The sequence below is a fragment of the Zeus faber genome (genome assembly GCF_960531495.2).
Source record: "Zeus faber genome assembly, chromosome: 19".
In the NCBI taxonomy this organism is placed as follows: domain Eukaryota; kingdom Metazoa; phylum Chordata; class Actinopteri; order Zeiformes; family Zeidae; genus Zeus; species Zeus faber.
Genome location: NC_137206.1, coordinates 3,288,798 through 3,306,632, shown reverse-complemented (window position 1 = coordinate 3,306,632; position 17,835 = coordinate 3,288,798). Strand labels below are relative to the sequence as shown.

The following is a 17,835-nucleotide window of genomic DNA, read 5'->3' as shown; positions in this document are numbered from 1 at the left end:
AAGAGTATATAACCAGTCAGAAGGGTATATAACCAGTCAAAAGGTATATAACCAGTCGGAAGGGTATAAAACCAGTCAGAGGGGTATATAACCAGTCAGAACGGTATATAACCAGTCAGAGGTATATAACCAGTCAGATGGGTATATAACCAGTCAGAACGGTATATAACCAGTCAGAACGGTATATAACCAGTCAGAGGTATATAACCAGTCAGATGGGTATATAACCAGTCAGAACGGTATATAACCAGTCAGAACGGTATATAACCAGTCAGAGGTATATAACCAGTCAGATGGGTATATAACCAGTCAGAACGGTATATAACCAGTCAGAGGTATATAACCAGTCAGATGGGTATATAACCAGTCAGAACGGTATATAACCAGTCAGAACGGTATATGACCAGTCAGAATGGTCTATAATCAGTCAGAACAGTATATAACCAGTCAGAAGTGTATATAACCAGTTAGAGGGGTATATTATCACCTGTGAATCCAGAAGAAAGTATTTAGAGAGTATTTACATCTCTCTAGTTCATAGAATCCATATAAATTATCAACATATTGTTAACCATATAGTTTGTAATAAATTAATTATTAATAATAATAATAATAATAATTATTATTATTATTATTATTATTATTATTATTATTGTTATTATTATTATTGTTATTATTATTATCATTATTATCATTATTAGTATCACTATATAATAATAATAATAATAATAATAATAATAATAATAATAATAATAATAATTATTATTATTATTATTATTGTTATTATTATTGTTATTGTTATTATTATAAATATTATTGTTATTATTACTGGTATTATTATTGTTGTTATTTTTATTAATAATATCATAATAATAATAATAATAATAATTATTATTATTATTATTATTGTTATTAGTATCATTATTATCATTATTAGTATCATTATATAATAATAATAATAATAATAATAATAATAATAATAATAATAATAGTAATAATAATAATAATAAAAATTATAATAGTAATTATTATTATTATTGTTATTATTATTGTTATTGTTATTATTATAAATATTATTGTTATTATTACTGTTATTATTATTGTTGTTATTTTTATTAATAATATAATAATAATTATTATTATTATTTTGCGACGCACCCTGTCCGGTGAGTCTGCAGTGACGGATCCTCTCCACGATGTCAATGCAGATGAGGGAGAAGAGGACCAGCGACACCGGGAGCTCCGTGAACGTGTCCTGCTTCATGTTGTTATTTATCTGGACCTGGAGTGGCAGCACAACAGGAAAAAAAAACGAATGGAAATAAAACTGAGCTCGGTATCAGGCCCAGCAAACATAAAATAACAGACCTTGAAATTCCCCAAGACGGATCTCCTCCCAAACCTTCTCAGACATTTCCAGTTCACAGGGAATATCATGGAATAAGCTTTTAAGTTCAACGTGTTAAAGAACTCATGGTGGTTCTACTATTTTCTAATATTTCAAACTTCATCTTCACATCTTCTGCTCAGACTATAAACTATAATCGTAACATGATGTGATCGCATCGAGCGGTTCGGGGGACCGGCCAGAAAATCCGAACATATCGATGCACCAGCATTTCTAGACAAAAAGTTAATTGAAAAAAATATATATATATATACGAATCGCTGTTTGCTGTTCACTTGAGCCGCAGCTCTTCCCAGACATTTGGGAAGCAGCGATGCAAGTCCTCCACATTCTGGGTCTGTAGCCTCGCGCCTCTGGGCTCTGGTATTTTCCTGAGTCAGGACTAACAACAGGACACAGAACAAAGGAGATTAGGAGGTCATCTGAGCTGAATTTATGACTCTCATGTAAAAGACACCAGATAAGCAGCGACCCGGGGTCAGTCCAGCACTTAGAAAGTGCCACATAGACAGCTAATAGGGCCTGGGCTCGGGCCAGCCAGGAAGCCAGGATTTGCCTGACGGACGGATGAGTTGACCGGGACATCTGGGAGAGGAAGAGAAACTAAGCTGCTTATCAGGAACTCCTTATCCAGAAGGATGGAGAGGCCTCCCTGGAGAGCCTCTGGATTCCTGACAGATCATCACCTCTGTTCAGCACACACTAGGCGACCAGTCTTACCTGGAACAGCCTCATAATGTGCGTCTGGGGACACATTTCATCTTGTTTGCTGGCTTCTATTCCACAGCACAACGCGGCACGGCAGCGTTGGAGAACTGCCCACAATAGAACTAACATGGCCGTGCTACCGCTAGGTTAGCGAGCCCTGCAGCTGCGTGCACATCTGCCTCAAACGTTCACACATCCGGTGCAAATGTGCGCAGTCACCACGTCACAAGTTCAAATAGTTTGAACTTTGACCCAGTTAGTGCTGACCTTTCAAAGCGCTTCTAGTGGGAAGACATGGTTTGCAAGCAGTGAGAGCTATGAAACAAGGCACTTTTTAGGAATTGTAAAATAAGATGCATTGGACATTTTCTAGAATAACCACTTAAATACCCATGTTTAATGACAACAAGTATGGATGTTTTCCACACAACAAGCACATGGTTCAGATGATCAATATTTAGCTTTGAAGCCCAGCCGGCACCTGACTCGGAGTCTCGCCATGCGTTGGCCGCTTGAGGTTCAAACGCTGAGAGTCCAAAGTCAGAAGAACGTAAACACGGAGGGGGAGGATGGACAGAGCGTAGCGGGATGACGAGTCTTACCTCGGAGCTGGCGATGAGAACAGCGAAGCAGGGCAGCGTGGACAGGATCACATACACCAGAGCCACCGGCCTCCTGGTCCAGGGGGAGAGAGAAACAGGGTGAGCTGCCAGCTCCTGTTACAACGTTCACTAAGGTCTAGTCCCAGAGGTCATCACTGTCAGTCGTCTGGTTGGAGAACCTCGGTCGCAGACTAGTCTGGGACTCTTGTGAGAATATCAAGATGGTTTAAAATCCTTAAGTCTTTAGTCTTGGCTCCTTGAGTGTGTGCTACGCAGCGGCTGTAGGATGCATAGTGATGACAACGCCGGGATATCAATTCAGCGGCTGCCCGTTGAAAGAATTTAAAATCGATGTGATTCGCTGTGGTCACCGTCCTATAGTTTCTGCATGTCATCACCAGGAGCTGGACAGTGAAGCTCTCAACAAGGTGTTTAACTTTTCTCAAGTCTACACAAGTTGATATCTTAACTCCTGTTCAGGCGATGACTGGTCCTGCCGCTGCCCACGTCTCTACAGGGGGTATTTACTGTACCTGCGGCATTGCACGTCAGCACAATAGACTCCCATATTCTCTAGTTGACATAGCATATGAAATACTTAACGTCTTGTTATGCAATGCGTAATAACGTCGCCCACTCGGGATCCACTGCAGCCTGCACGTCCTGGACGGGGCATTCCTCCCATTGTACCGCCTTCCCACTGTTTCTTCCATTTCCCAACAAGGCAGTTTTCCTTGCCCATGTGGGGAAACCTTGGGGATACTGTTCATTTACATGTGAGACGCGAAGGCCTTTGAAACTGTACTGTGATTACTGTGGAATTAGCACGAGTTTCAACTAAACTTCTCAAGGCCCAGATGATACACTGGCCCGCTGTCCAGATCTTACAGAGAGAACCAACTCCGTCTTCAAAAAGGACCTTTTTGCGAGCACTAAGATTAATAAGACAGTAACAGTCATACTGTATATACCTTCCGAAACCTCTAGCTCTCTGTTTACTGTGGTTCCTCCTGACTACACAGCTTAGCAGTGGAGCTCCAGGTGGGGTCCACGGACCCTGGATAAATGGATGGAGACAGGCAGCACTCACCACTTCTTCCGCCCGATAAGGAACTTCTTCTTCATGAACACCATGTACTTCATGGGCACCCAGACGAGCAGGGCAGTGGAGGTGACGTAGGCGATGGAGGAGGCTACGATCAGCCAGTAGGCCGTGTGGCCGTCGCCAGGGGGCTGCGCCGACGTCTTCACCTTCGCCACGATGGCAGCGAACCTTTGCATGACAATGAAGAGAGGCCCGCACAGGCCTGCGAACTGCAGCACCTCGCACAGGGCGAACTTCAGCCTACTCCCCGAGCCCATGCTGTGGCAGCCCCTGCACTGGGGCAATCCAAAAAAAAAAGAAGAAAGAAAGCCGGGGAAGGGATTGAGAGAGGGGTGTTGTCGCAGTGAGGCGACCCCTGTCCCTCTCAGGGCCGGTCAGGCTGCGCTCACCAGCATTGTGTCGGGCTCCACTAGCATTTTCTACACCACAGTCCGGGCTCGCTGCTCACCCAACTGCTTACACTGCACTAGGCATTGTGTTTCTCGGTGTGACGGTGATGTGGCTGCCCCCTCCACTCTCTTTGCACAGGTTACAAACAAGCTCGGCCCTGAAGGATGTACACATTAAATGATTGTATTAAAAAATAGTGAATTTACGGACGAGCAACCTAATCACAAGCAACACAGCCACAAAGCTTTAGCCACTGTAAGAGCTTTGTCCCTTTTAATGTGTCCTATACATCAGGAAGGAACCAGGACAGAAGGCAGCCACGCAAGATGGATGGATGGATTATTCACTTAGGACTACATTACACCCATTTAACATTCACTATATCAGGCCTTTTAACTATAATTCACTGAATGCAAAATAGGTTTAGAGGCTGCCAACCCTCTTGAGTACATCCAAGTACCAAACCCTGCAACCAAGAAGCCTCCAGGCGCCCACCTGCATCTCCACCTATGTTTAGACAGCGCCATCTAGTGGTACATAGCGTCCTTCAGTCAAACAGGGTCTGGTGTCAGCCATCACACAGAAACAGCTTGGATCAAAAGTGAAACGTTATCATATTAAAGAGCATTATCCCTGAGTAACCACCAGCCTGGGGCCCTGCTCATACTGTGGTGTTTGGAAATAAAACCATCAATCACAAACTGAATGGACATGGTTTTTCCGCCATATAGACATTACGCAAATCAGAAGTTAAGGTTAATTTTCTCTGGACTTGGGTGGGAGGAGATTAGTCCACCATTCAGCTGCAATCGTATGTGTACAGCTGATATGTGTGTTATGGGGCCACACATTTCTTGTTTAGGGCCACCAAAACCCAAACCAAAACCCTCTGTGTAGATAGATACACAAATGTTTTCAAAGTAATGGCACTTCAAAGTGAGACCAAATTTACAGTACTAATTTCTACCATAGCCATACCCCCCCCAGCCCAACCCTTCTACACACCCCAAAAACAGTTGGTGCAGGCCCCGGGCTTGCAGCAGGTTGCAGGCCCTCAGCAGCCTTTGTTGCAGCGCCGGAGCCTCCGGCGGGGCGGTGCAGATCGTCCAGCGGGGCGGTGCAGAGGCTCCAGGGGGCGGGGGACCAGAGGCTCAAGCGGGCGGTAGAGGCTCCGGGAGGGGGGCGGTAGAGGCTCCGGGAGGGGGGCGGTAGAGGCTCCGGGAGGGGGGCGGCGCAGACCCTGCAGCAGGGCGGACCCTCCCCGCCCAGCTGTCAGGACTTCCCCGCTCTGTCACCGGCAGCATGGCGGAGGAGGACGGCTCGGTGGAGGAGAAGGAGACCAACAACAAGCGGAGAACCAAGGGGGCCATCGCCACAGCATGGCTCACCTTCTACAACATCGCCATGACGGCCGGGTGAGTGTTTCTCCGTGCGGGGAGGAAGCCCACGGGTCCAGGCCGCTCCCTGGAGCTCCGTGCGCCCCGTGCGCCCTGTGCGTCCGGCCGTTTCGAGGAGCGTGTTTTTGCGCCTCTCACTTTAGAGTCACACTCAGTGTGTGACTCTAAAGTTAAGCCTGTCATCAGGAAGGAAAAGGAAAACAGTGAAAGAGCCGCTTTACTAATGTCTCCACGGCGTCGGAGTTTATAATCATGGTTGCTCTGCGGGAGCAGGGTGGAGGTGCAGCCCCGTGACGCCGGGTCAGCCTTTCCAAATAGGGTGCGTGTGCGTGTGGGCGTCATGCACACCCAACAGTTGCAGTGATAAGTTTAGACGGTGACACTGGAGCTCCCACGGTGAAATGCACGATTGGCACATTTTAATGAGCGCGTATGAATTGTGCGTCCAGCGTTACGCACGGTCCGAATGCGCCGCGATACATAATACAAAGTGAACGACGTTTGGGTTTGATCTTCCTGCTCAGGACACCTGACACTGACAATAACACCGGGCTGCCAAACCCCTGGCTGTCGGCGGGTCCTTAAAAATACTTACAGCGTCTTAAATGTACAAGTATTAGGCCTTAAAAGTCGTTGGGTAGTCTTAAATGTGAATGCGGAGGTCAGAAGTGGTCTGATTCATCCATATTATTTATCCATTCATTTATTTTTCTCAGCGTGAGTCAAGTTCCTCCGGTATCAATCAACATTTCTCACAAAATTAAGCGCAGAACCTTATACTTACCTGGAGAGAGAAATCCAAGAATATCTTCATACTTTATATATACGACATACTTTATTTTTTCTTTATACTCTTTACCTCAATTTGTGTGGAAAAAAGTCCTGTTTAGATTGATCCCAGTTCCTGATCTCTTACCCTGCAATCTGACCTGAAGGAAACTGTTCTAATAACAATCCATAGAACCCTCAAATTCTAACCTTTGCCCTGAACCACATATATAGTCCTATAGTCTTAGTAATAATAGAGATGATTTGTTCAAAAATATGTCTTATGGGTCAAAAAATGTTGTCTTAAAAGGTCTTTTACAGTATTAAATTTAACTCTCTCATAGCTCTAGATACCTCGGGACCCATTCTGTATCTTAGTGTATTTAACCGTATTTAACTGTAAATAGCAACATCTCCAGTCAATGGTCAGACCTACTATATTAATTTTTTTAGTAATTATTTCAGGGGTTAAAATGTATTTTCTGTGTTCAGCTTGACTCTGCTATGACCCTTTCCAACCATGTAGGCCTGCTGGACAGATCCATGAGCACAGTCACATCTAATTCATTTCAAGGTCGAGGTTGTTGATGGTTTGATGATAGTCAGTTGAAGTTGAATCGTCATGAAGTGTCATGACGGTTGCCAGGTCTGAACTGAACTGGCAACCCTACAGCACCGGGGTTTTTAGTCTTGACTCGTCATAAAGATACAGTGCTTCCATACCTCAGCTTTTGAGATGCCAGAGGGTGTATTAACCTAACTTCACGGGAGCTAGACTAGCTGATCCCCTCTGCGGCCATGCATTGAGCGTACACCGTTAGCATGCAGCCCGTCAATATCTCAGGAGTGGACACACAGGGATAAAAATTGGTGTTGACCTTTTCATTTGAATCTGATAAGACAGACAACAAGCAGATTGCCAAAAAAACTGGAGTAAGCCTTCAAAGCTCATTATCACAGTTAAAATTGAAAATCCCTTCGTCGCAGTTTAAGCCTTACAGACCCAGCTGACATCCTCCCTCCCCAGTGTGAAAGCGCTCGGACCGAACAGCAAGAACTCCCAGAAACCCAGAAAGAAGGGGCAGTGAGAGACCTTGAGAAGGGTCATGCAAGAAGGATTCACATCGGCAGAAGGTGCACAGCGGGCAGACCTCTATGGAAATAAGAATATCGCGCGAAATAGACATGTGTGTCCCAGGAAATTCCACAAATTAAATTAACCCAAGATGTCCAGGGTCATGGCGTTCAGGAAAATAGGAGCGTTGTCGTCGGAGCAGCAGCAGTAGTAGCCATGATCCATGAGGTAGGAGGTGGACAGTGTTCAGAGGCTGCTTTAGACGCGGGTCTCTGTCCACGGCTCACATCTGCACCCCAGTGACAGCCAGAGCCTGCCACTGTGTCTTCTCCACAGTTGGCTTCCAAAACGTGGAAAGTCACCCGGCGGGCGGGGCGTCCAGGTGAAGGAAGTGTGGCTAGGACTGCAAGTCTCACCGTGGAACCCTGTTGGGAACCATCAGGAGGCAGAGATGCCGCGGTCGTCATGGGGGTGGAGACAAGCCACTCTCCACGTCTTCTGTCAGTGTGTCGTGTGCAAGCTGTAGTCGTCACGTAATAACGGGATTCTATGAAATGATTAACGAATGCTTGAGGTTCCACCAAAGGAAACGGGGTGGAGCTCCAAGCGCTGGGATTAGTTCACGTGATTTAAGAATGCACCTTCTCTTTGACTTTTCAGCTGTAACCGTTTTAAATGAGCGTTGTTTTGGGCAGAAGCCTCGCAGGGTTTGTCCACTGACCCGAAGCCCCCGTGCGGTAGAAACCCGCTTGTTCCGCTGTTTGACCCGAGCCGCTCCTCCGCAGGTGGCTGGTTCTGGCGATGACCATGATTCGCTTCTACATCCAGAGGGGAACGCATAAAGGCCTTTACAGAAGTATAGCCAGAACGCTCAAGTTTTTCCAGACCTTTGCACTGGTCGAGGTAAGAACCTTGAGCGAAATGAAATAACCGCGCCCATCCACTGCGCTGGAGCTCTCCTGGGTTCTGGTGACTTTTTTACTGACGGGATGTGTTTGTGATTTGTGATTGAATGCAAAGTCGGCCCCGGTTTTCCAGCCATTTTACAGATTTAAACACCCTGAATTAGGATTGTGGATATCGCCAAGAGCATGTGAGTGTTACCCGTGATCGGGTTAGACCGGAACTCACTGTCGTGGGTCTTGTTCACAGGTGGGACATTGTGCAATCGGTACGTTGTGGTTTCCTCTTTTCATTTTAATGAATATTGCTGACACTAATGACGCGCGTGGTGATCCTAATTATTTTATTGCCGTTCCCCAGGAATCGTGAGGACGTCCGTGATTGTAACCGGGGTTCAAGTCTGCTCAAGAATCTTCATGGTTTGGTTCATTACAAACAGCATCCGACAGGTGAGGGACCGTCTTCCTAGCGTGACAAGGCAGCAGAGCCACACCCGCCGACTCAGCTAACCTCCATTCTCATGTGTTTTCTGCCCTCTCTTGACTCGGGGGTCGAAAGGTCCAGAATGAAGAAAGCGTCGTCCTCTTCTTGGTGGTGTGGACGGTGACAGAGATAACGCGATACACCTATTACACCTTCAACCTGCTGAACCACCTGCCGTACTTCATCAAATGGGCCAGGTGGAGTGAGCGGTGCCGGGGGACCTCCACCCGGCGAGCCCCTTATCAATACCTGTACGGCCTGGACTGTGGTCTGTAGAAGCTCTGAGGCTCGCTTAAAATGTCTCCTCGTTCCACCCCAAACATGGGCGGTGCGTCGACGGGTGACTGGGCTGACTGGATTGAGCCGGACACCCCCGCGGGCATGTCATCCTTCTCAGGAACTCTCCAAGAACACAGTCCAGCCTCTCAGTACTTCATATTGATAGACGGCCCATCCCAGCATGTCCGGCATGTGACGGGGTGGGGAAGTCCAGCGGTGTGTATTGGGTATCAGCATGTGTGTGTGTTTATTGATTAGCACCTCATTAGTTATTCTCTGAGTGGGATGGCTGCACTTAGCTCGAACTATAATTAGTTTTAACCCTACTCTTGCAGTTATAGGAGGCCTAGCACCTGTAACCATATGGAAGCCCTTGAAGAAGCTCCTGCGATTTATTTTTCCCCCCCGTTCTCGTGGGCGTAGGCTGAAGGCCGGATCCCGCCTCTCCTCCCTTCGCCTTCATACCTGTACGCATGTTGTGTACGAGGTTACGTGTCCACTGGGGGGGCAGTATCGCGTTCAGCAAACTGTAATGTACCGAAAACGTAAAAGGGCATCGGCGGAGAAATCTGCGAGGCCTCTGCGAAATCCGGTTACCCAGAAGCCCCTGTGCCTGTGTGGCTCCGCCGAGACGTCGACCTACACCTGTTGTATGGAGAGGCGTCATCCAGGTTGAAGACGTGTTGCCGAATTTCATGTGGTGCTTTGAAGGGAAAAAGCGACACACCAGTGTGTGACCTACCTGTACCTAGTAAATCCAGAAAAAGCACTTGCTCTGCCCGGAACGACTGACGTGCCAAGTAACTGTTACTGTCCTGGCCCTGTCATAGTAATCATACAAAATAACTGTTAAAACGCAGCGACAAACTCGGTGACTGGAGGACCAGTGCCAAGCTGCGGTGAGCGTCTTACAAACACGCTAAAAGGTCAAATGAACCGTCGGACGCTTGTCACCGTTCCCTAGCAACGCTGTCGCTATGACATCAGCTGCTGGGTGATGTAAGGCTGTTTGAGGCTCCGCGATGACGTGCGGTCTGGCCCGGCTTCCCCCTCCGCTGCCGGGCCCCGCGTGAAACGAGATCGGGGCCTGGGCGTGACCGCTCGGGCTGCTCCGGGCCCCCGGCCCTCCCGGCCCCCCCCGGCCCCCCGGCGCGTGGCTCCACAGTGTTCTCAGAGCTGCTCCGCGCTCCCCGGCCCTCGGTCCCGTGTTGTCCTGGCGGCTGTTCTTCTTCACCCTCCAACCAAACGTTCCTCCGTCCGCCCCCCCTGGCCCTCCGCCGGGTGCTTCCTTTAAGCTGCTTGGAGATGACAGGGTGGGAGGGGGCGGGGTGGGGCGGGGGCGGGGGGGGGGGGGGGGGTCATGTTCAGCTGCTCCCGTTTTTAAGACCATCTGTTTTGGTCACGGAATGTTCACCCAATATTTCACTCACATCCTGTTCGACTCTCCCATGAGAGCGGGCCACGTTCTTCAGGGAATGCTCACGGTGGAGCCCTCGATCACTGCGCAGGGAGCCCAGACCACCGTGCCGATACGGGACCTGAGTCAAAACCCAAAACCGGTGCCGTTCACGCCCGCGGCCTTCCTTCAGACATGTGGGATCTTGGCTCGTTAGCACCACAACGGATCCGTCGGGGCCGACGGACCTGTCCAAGGCGACGGGATTTATGGCCAGAAGCTCATTTTTCGATCGTTGGGCGTCAACCCGAGTGGTCGTGAGAATAATTTGAGGTGCCGAGAGGAAAGCTTCAGCCGGGCGCAGTGCGTGCAGCGGGACTAGAGGAGGCCGAAGTAGACGGCCACGTTTGTGCCTTTCTACTTGAGGTTTCCTGTTTAACGCTTCAAACGCGAGACAGAGGAAACGGAATGAAACGGTGAAAGTGGATTTTGAACGTGCTCGACATCTGTACGTTGCTGTTACACGCCACGCGCCAACAACAACAACAACGCCGTTTTCCTTGTTTCCGGAGTGGATTTTCAGTCTCTCGTCATCGGTGTACGGTCCAACGCCCCCGAACGCCTGCTCCAGCTTGGTGGAAGCAGGTCAAGCCGCGCGTCACGTGTCACCTATTTGGGTCTCCGTAACGTTTCAATCGTCCGAAATGCGTCCTGATGCCATTTCACTAATAATAAACAAGCCCTCGACTAATAATACATCTTTGAGCGGGGCGACAGAAGTGTGTTCCTCAAGAACAAGTGGCCTGTTTTTATTTCAGAAGCGTATATTGTATTTTTAGTTCCAACCAAAAAAAGACGGTTATTTTTAGGGCTGCTGGTCTAGGAGAAGAGCAAATTACATTATAATAGGGGTCATTATATTTGCAAAGACTGTAATTGTTTAAAGTATATTAACTACAGTATATAGGTGCATAAAAAAATTAAGATAATTAAAAAAAAATAATAATAATAAAAAAAATATATATATATATAAAAGTAAAAGGTGAACAGTATCCATCCTGTTGATTCAGACCTTGATACGTCTGGTTCCTCTCATTCACACATACGGTGACATAAGTACATGAAATACTTCTCTGATCATAAAGTACTCATCTGAGCCCTCAGACCTGGATAAGTGGTTCCTCAACTGGTTCTTTAAAAGGCTTCAGTGAAGAACAATGACAGACTAAAGAACCCTTTTCCTGAGGAGATGTTCTTCATGTTCTTCTACCGCATATTTTCTGCGAAGCGTTTGGGGAACCTTTTCCACAGGGGGTAACTTCCTTCCCAAAATGGTTCCATTGGTCATTGTTCAAACCCAAGCGAGGTGAGCAACTTACCACATATTTAAATACAGTGATCAACTGCTTATCTGGATCATAAGGCTTGGGAGAGACTCATTCCTACACCAATGCTGTTTAAATAATATATAATAATATTGTTCATTTTCGGTCTTTGCATACATGATGTCATATGGAATTGTTTTGTTTTAAATAGGGTGATTCTATTTTCTTACTTTACTCCCATGATCCTTTGCCTGGCGGTAACCCGGTGCTACTGCCCCGTCAGGGTTTTGCGCCGCTGCAAAATACTCCCCCCCCCCCCCCCCCCCAAGTTATACAGTTTTATGTTGTTGTTTGTTTAAGCTGCCGTCTCCTTTACTGTTTTATTGCCAATCACACTGGAACCATGACACGCCCCACGATTTACCTGCTAATTTTGGTATAAAAACGGTATTACTGGAGCAAAGAAGTGCTTCTTTTACTGTTTTCACACCAAAATTAGCAGGTTTACTAAACCTGGGTAAACCGGGTTGCAGAGTGGGCTAGGTGGAACAAGCCAGGAGCACGTCATGACAAGGGCTCCTCTCCTGAGTGAGTGTGGGGATGGGCTTTTACCTGTTGCTCGTTGGACCAATCAACGAGCAACAGGTGTGCAGCCACTCTGATCCTGGGTCCCCAACTACCGAGACCCGGGGCAGGTGTGGCTGCTCAAACCACACCATCCCCGCACCACACCGTCCTTATTGAAGGCTTGGCTGACGATGACCGATGTACGGTCAGTTCCACAGCTGACCAATGGACGCCCCGGAAGTCACTAAATAACTATGAATTGAATTGTAAACCTGAAGGAGTATCTGAACCCAAGACTGTTCTGCAGATGAACCTTCTGTGTTAGAGCAAGGCTGCGTTGGGCTGGGGAACGACCTTTCCAATCCCCGTGAATCTGCTGCGGCGTGAAGATGGCCGTTCTGTTCTAAACCTCAGTTACTCCCGTTATTTCAGTAACAATCGCCTCATCGGGAAACACCTCACGCTCCCCTGGCTTCGCAGCTCCACCCTCCCCACCCCTCCCTCCACCCTCCCCACCGCTAGCCTCCCAGACCTCCCTCCACATGCGCCTGTCATGTTTAATCACACGTCGTCCTTCAGGTTACTCCTGCAGGGAGTAGCTGTTGCACCTCAGCCCCCTCGCGACGCCCGACAGAAAACAGTGAAAATAAACAGTCGATTTTTCTTCTCGAGATAAAATGTCCGACCCCGCAATGACCCCATGTCGGGATTTCGGGACGTCGCCTTTTTTTTTTTTCTTTAGTAACAGACCTTGGGTGTTCTGCTCTGAAAGGAGACGCCCCAACGCATCTTTCTTTAGTTGTTTTGGATGACGAAGATAGTTTTTCCTCGTTTTAGGAAATCTTCTTTAAGTACAGGTTCAAGTATAACTGTCTCACCCCATTCGCAGTATTTATTTTCAACTTTTGAAATAGATTTTTTTTTGCAGTGCAATGCGACTTTATTCCCTCTGGAAATGTCAGTTGAAATGTTTGGTTCCTTTCGGTCAGTGTTTCTCAGATGGGGGCTAGGGTAACTCAGGGTACTGCTGCAGGGTTCTACTCCGAAAAAAAAAAATGTATTAAAAAATATTGGTTGTATATGATGTTATATATGTAGCGTTTCACAGAAATACAGCACATCATTTTTGGCAAATTTTTTTTTTGTTTTCTCCCAATGCCAAGTGGAAAAATATCTACGAGGGGTCGGCCACTAAAAAAGAGTTTGCGATGCACAGCTGGAAGTCCCAGTCGGAAACTGTCGACCTCGCGCATGAAATGTGAATGAAGTACCGCATGACGCTGTGTTTCCTGACGCCAGTGTGTGTGTGTGCGTGCGTGCGTGTGCGTGTGCGTGCTGGTGTGGACGGGCCAGCGCTCCCCGTTTATTCCTGTTCCAGGTTTCGGTTCGTGGAAGCGTGCGAGCCATGGTGCGTGTGTGTTTCCAAAGCGCTGATTTATTTGATCAAAGCGGAATTACTGCGAAAGAATGTGACCGGGGAAGGAGCGAGGAAATAATTAAGAGTAAAGTTTCCTCCACCTCGAATTTAAACACTCGCTGGCTGCACCAAACAGACTCATCACCTCTGGAATGATCTGGAATTACGCAGAGTGCCTTCAGATTCCATTGTGAAAAATAAACTTGTTTATTTCTAGTAGTGGTACACTAGTTTACCAGTTATGGTCTAAGAACCAAAATGGAATTATACTCAATTAAAAAGGTATTTTTGAGGCTGACTGAGGTACTCTAATCAGAGTGGGTGCGGTCATGGATGAAGTGGTACCAACACCTCATCCTAAACAGACGACCTGATCCATAACTTGCACCAAACAGCTCGTTGGCTTCTGCTCATTCGAACACAGAGACAACATGTCGTTCATTTCCTGCTGCTACGCGTTAAAAAAAAAAAAAAGCAGATAATCCTCGATGCCGTCGGTTTGTTTTGTATTCAGTTGATACTCCTCCTCTTCCTCCTCCTCCTCCTCCTCCTCCTCAGCCGGCTCCTAACCCCACTCTCCTCCTCCAGGTACAACCTCTTCATCGTCATGTACCCGCTGGGCGTCGCCGGGGAGCTCTTCACCATCTACGCAGCGCTGCCCTTCATCCGCAGGACGGGGATGTACTCCATGCGACTCCCCAACAAGTACAACGTCTCCTTCGACTACTACTACTGTCTCATCATCGTCATGCTGTCCTACATCCCACGTGAGAAGCCCCCTCTCTTGCAGGATGCCCCCTCAGAGTAGTTCTTCCAGTCCACCCAGAGTTTATCCAGAGCCCCGCCGGAGGTCTAGCGGTCCGGGCTAAAACCTGGAGGAATTCGGCCCAAAAGTCAAACTTCGGTAGATGTCGTCTTAGCGTATTTTCAACCCCTGTATTTTGCTGTTATCAATGTTTTGGTAGCTCAGGCCAGTGGTTCCCAACCTGGGGTGCCGGGCCCCCGCCGGGGGTCACCAGACATCGCAGGGGCAAATGTTTCCCAAATGTTGGTTCAAAAATCCACGCTTGTCACATATATTGTTCAAATAGAAACTGGAACAAAATACATGAGGACATGTTGTGACGCACCGTATGCTTTAAAAACCACGAAAATAGAACCGAGTCAGGCAAAAGGCACCGGGGGTCTCAGGACTGAATCAGGTCTGATTTGGGGGTCTTCTGAGGGGAAACCGCTCGGGGACCCCCTCAAGACTGTAGTTGAGAGAATCCAGGTGTTTTTCCAGGTGAGGTCCAGCAGCTGTCCCTCACCTGGAAAGCCGTCCCAAACACTTCCAGGTATGTGTAGATATTCATATGAACTACATGAGCGCAGGTTGGAGAAATGTTTCGGGGGCCTCCGGGGGGGGGGGGGCCCTGCCGACCGTGTATCGCAAGGTCTTTTGAGAGGGTTCCTCCACCCGAACGCTGACGCTGCCTCCGCCTCCTTCCCTCTCATCTCTGCAGTGTTTCCTCAGCTCTACTTCCACATGCTGAGGCAGAGGAGGAGGATGCTTCTCGGGGAGGTCATCGTGGAGAAGGACGACTAGCGCCGCCCCCCCCGGGGCCATCCCCGGGAACCCCAGGACCCCCGCCCCACACACCCCACCCGTCACGCCCTCCGCCCACCCAACCCGCTTTGTCTCGTTTTTTAATCGTCGCCGCGTCGAATCCGCTCACCAACCCCCACCCTGATCCAGTTTAAGGAACAATCTGCCGCCCGGGCCCCACGCCTCCTCATCCGCCCGTCGGAGGAGGCGTGGGGAGCGTTTAGATTTACGTCTGTTTTAGTTGGAGCTTTTCAAGGCCCGCGGTTCGAGTCCCTCCCGGTGCAGGTGCTATCGGATCCGACGAATGGAAATCTTCTGTGCAGCGGATGGAGGAGGAGGAGCGACGTGGAGGGAACGCCGGCGCCCGGGCCACGTTAGATACCTACGAGTGGGTGTCAGGAAAAAAAAAAAAAAAAAAAAGCCACGGACTAGAATTGTTTTATAGAATCACAATCATCACGACAAGGTGTAAAAGTAGCGTTGGTATGTGCCAAACCAATAAAGGACGATCACCACGAGCTTGGGGTTTTTTGTGTTGTGACGCGGCCAAACAGGAAGAAGAAGAAGATTGGGACGCTTCCGCTGCTCCCTTTGTGTTTTCCGCGTCGCCTCTGTCCCGTTGTCTGTGTCTATACAGGGTACACTTTAAGGGATTTCTTCTCTGTCCTCCCGCCCCAAAACGTCGGGCTCCGTCGTTCATGGCGGCTCACAGGCGACCGTGCCGGACGCCGGCCCGCCGCCGCTTCTCACCGGGCTTCCATGCATTCCAATGGGGCATGCGGTGAAGTGGGAGGCTGCAGAGCCTGCGCTGAAGCAGGTTTCCAGGGCTTTGGCCGCGCTGCCGACCTGATTTGCAGGTCGGCAGCGCGCCCGGTAAGAACCTTCCGGTGAGAACCTTCGGCTTCATGCTAATGTGAGAGAGTTGAAACAGGGGGTGCGGAACTAGAAGCGGGAAGTAAGAGACTAGAAACAGGAAGTAAGAGACTAGAACCAGGAAGTAAGCGACGAGAGACAGGAAGTTGCATCAATTCTTACTGGCAAAATGTGATATTACCGTTGTTCAAAACATTAAAAAAAATGCATTAAGACTTGACTATAATGTGAGTTTACACTTTTCATAAAAGAAGATTTTACATTTTTTAAGGGCTTCATTGTTTGTCCCGTTGCTATGAACAGTTTTAAATGATGGGAACCCACATTTGAATAAGGCCCGCGTTGCGAAACGGCAAACCAAAGTGTTTAACAATACCAGGAAATGCAAACTCCCTGAGGGGAGGTGGATAATTGATGAATATAAGTCACATTTTTAATTCTTATAATTGAGATCCATCTGATCTGCACAAAATATTAATTTCCGGTTGTTAAGCTGCAATCTGGAGCTTGAAATCATTTAATGAACGTGTATATAGTTCAGCACCTCCTCATCAGATAAACGATTCAGGATTTCTCACTGGACCTCCATGAGTTTAAGGAAACAAGGTGAAAAAAACAATACATATGCTGTTAAAGCTCTAAGTCCATTTGGCTTTATACAATTAAGATTTCCTAAAAAAAAAAAGGACATAATGAAATATACATTCAGATACTCAGGTACATGGGAATAAAGTCATATAAAAAGGCCTTTAAGATAATCAATTAAAAAAATATCCGTACAAATCAGTCGGTGATTCTGTGATCTAGAAGTATAGTAGATATTGATCCGTGCTCCCTGCGGCTGTATTGCACAAGCTGGGAACGCTGGGAACGCTGGGAACGCTGGGATCACCGGACTGAGTTCCCTCAGAGGAGACGAGGTTCCGGGCAGCAGCGGAGGCGGTTTGGCAGGACACAAACTGGCCTCCAGTTCAAAGTGTCCCTCTCCTCTCGCCGTAGCGTCCGTCCACGCCCTGCGTCTGGACGCCGGGCAGTCGAGCTGGTCACCTCTGACCCCCCAGGACGCTACGACCCCGGGGGGCTCACTGGGGAGAGACCGGAGAATCAGGACATACATGGAAATACACACTGAATTTGTGTAGAAATAAAAACCTTACGGAGCTGAGGAACGAAGGCTGGGAGACATGGAATGATTTATTATCAGGAAAATAGTATTATTATTATTATTATTTTTTTTTTTTTTTTTTTTTTTTTTTTATTATTATTATTATTATCATCATGATGCAAAATGCATCATGATAACATATATATATCATTTTATTATTTAATGTTATTTACTATCAGGAAAATATGATTATTTATAATCTATTATTATTATTAGACACATCCGTGGTTCTCAATGAGGATGTTTATTTCACTCTTTTCAAAGCAAACCCGTTAGATACACAGAAACTTCCAGCAGAGGTGGAAAATCCAGGTTCAGAAAGTAAAATTCCACTCCATGATCTTGGGCCAACCATGTGGATTTTCAACCCAGAGGTCCGTGCGCTG

General features: G+C 47.7%; 3 protein-coding genes across 3 annotated transcripts in view; 1 reads left to right on the top strand and 2 right to left on the bottom strand.

Moving 5' to 3' along the window:
- mrc1a (mannose receptor, C type 1a) overlaps positions 1–4,080 on the bottom strand; it is a gene marked incomplete at its 5' end in the record, with an annotated part of 28,165 nt that extends 24,085 nt beyond the window's left edge. Inside the window, 3 exons of the mRNA XM_080019824.1 lie at positions 1,159–1,282; positions 2,719–2,791; positions 3,809–4,080. Coding sequence (XP_079875950.1) covers positions 1,159–1,282; positions 2,719–2,791; positions 3,809–4,080 — 469 coding nt within the window. The remainder of the gene's footprint in view (positions 1–1,158; positions 1,283–2,718; positions 2,792–3,808) is intronic.
- Positions 4,081–5,447: 1,367 nt separating this feature from the next.
- On the top strand, positions 5,448–15,929 carry hacd1 (3-hydroxyacyl-CoA dehydratase 1). Its single transcript, XM_080020597.1, has 7 exons — positions 5,448–5,628; positions 8,239–8,356; positions 8,606–8,624; positions 8,717–8,805; positions 8,915–9,036; positions 14,412–14,590; positions 15,329–15,929. Exons 1-7 carry the CDS (start codon positions 5,516–5,518, stop codon positions 15,409–15,411), a joined length of 723 nt encoding a protein of 240 aa, XP_079876723.1. The 5' UTR covers positions 5,448–5,515; the 3' UTR covers positions 15,412–15,929.
- A 148-nt stretch (positions 15,930–16,077) lies between these two features.
- LOC307245161 (collectin-12-like) overlaps positions 16,078–17,835 on the bottom strand; it is a 40,193-nt gene continuing 38,435 nt past the window's right edge. The window contains exon 10 of the mRNA XM_080020595.1: positions 16,078–17,369. Within this exon, the coding sequence (XP_079876721.1) occupies positions 17,350–17,369 (20 nt within the window). The 3' untranslated portion in view covers positions 16,078–17,349. The remainder of the gene's footprint in view (positions 17,370–17,835) is intronic.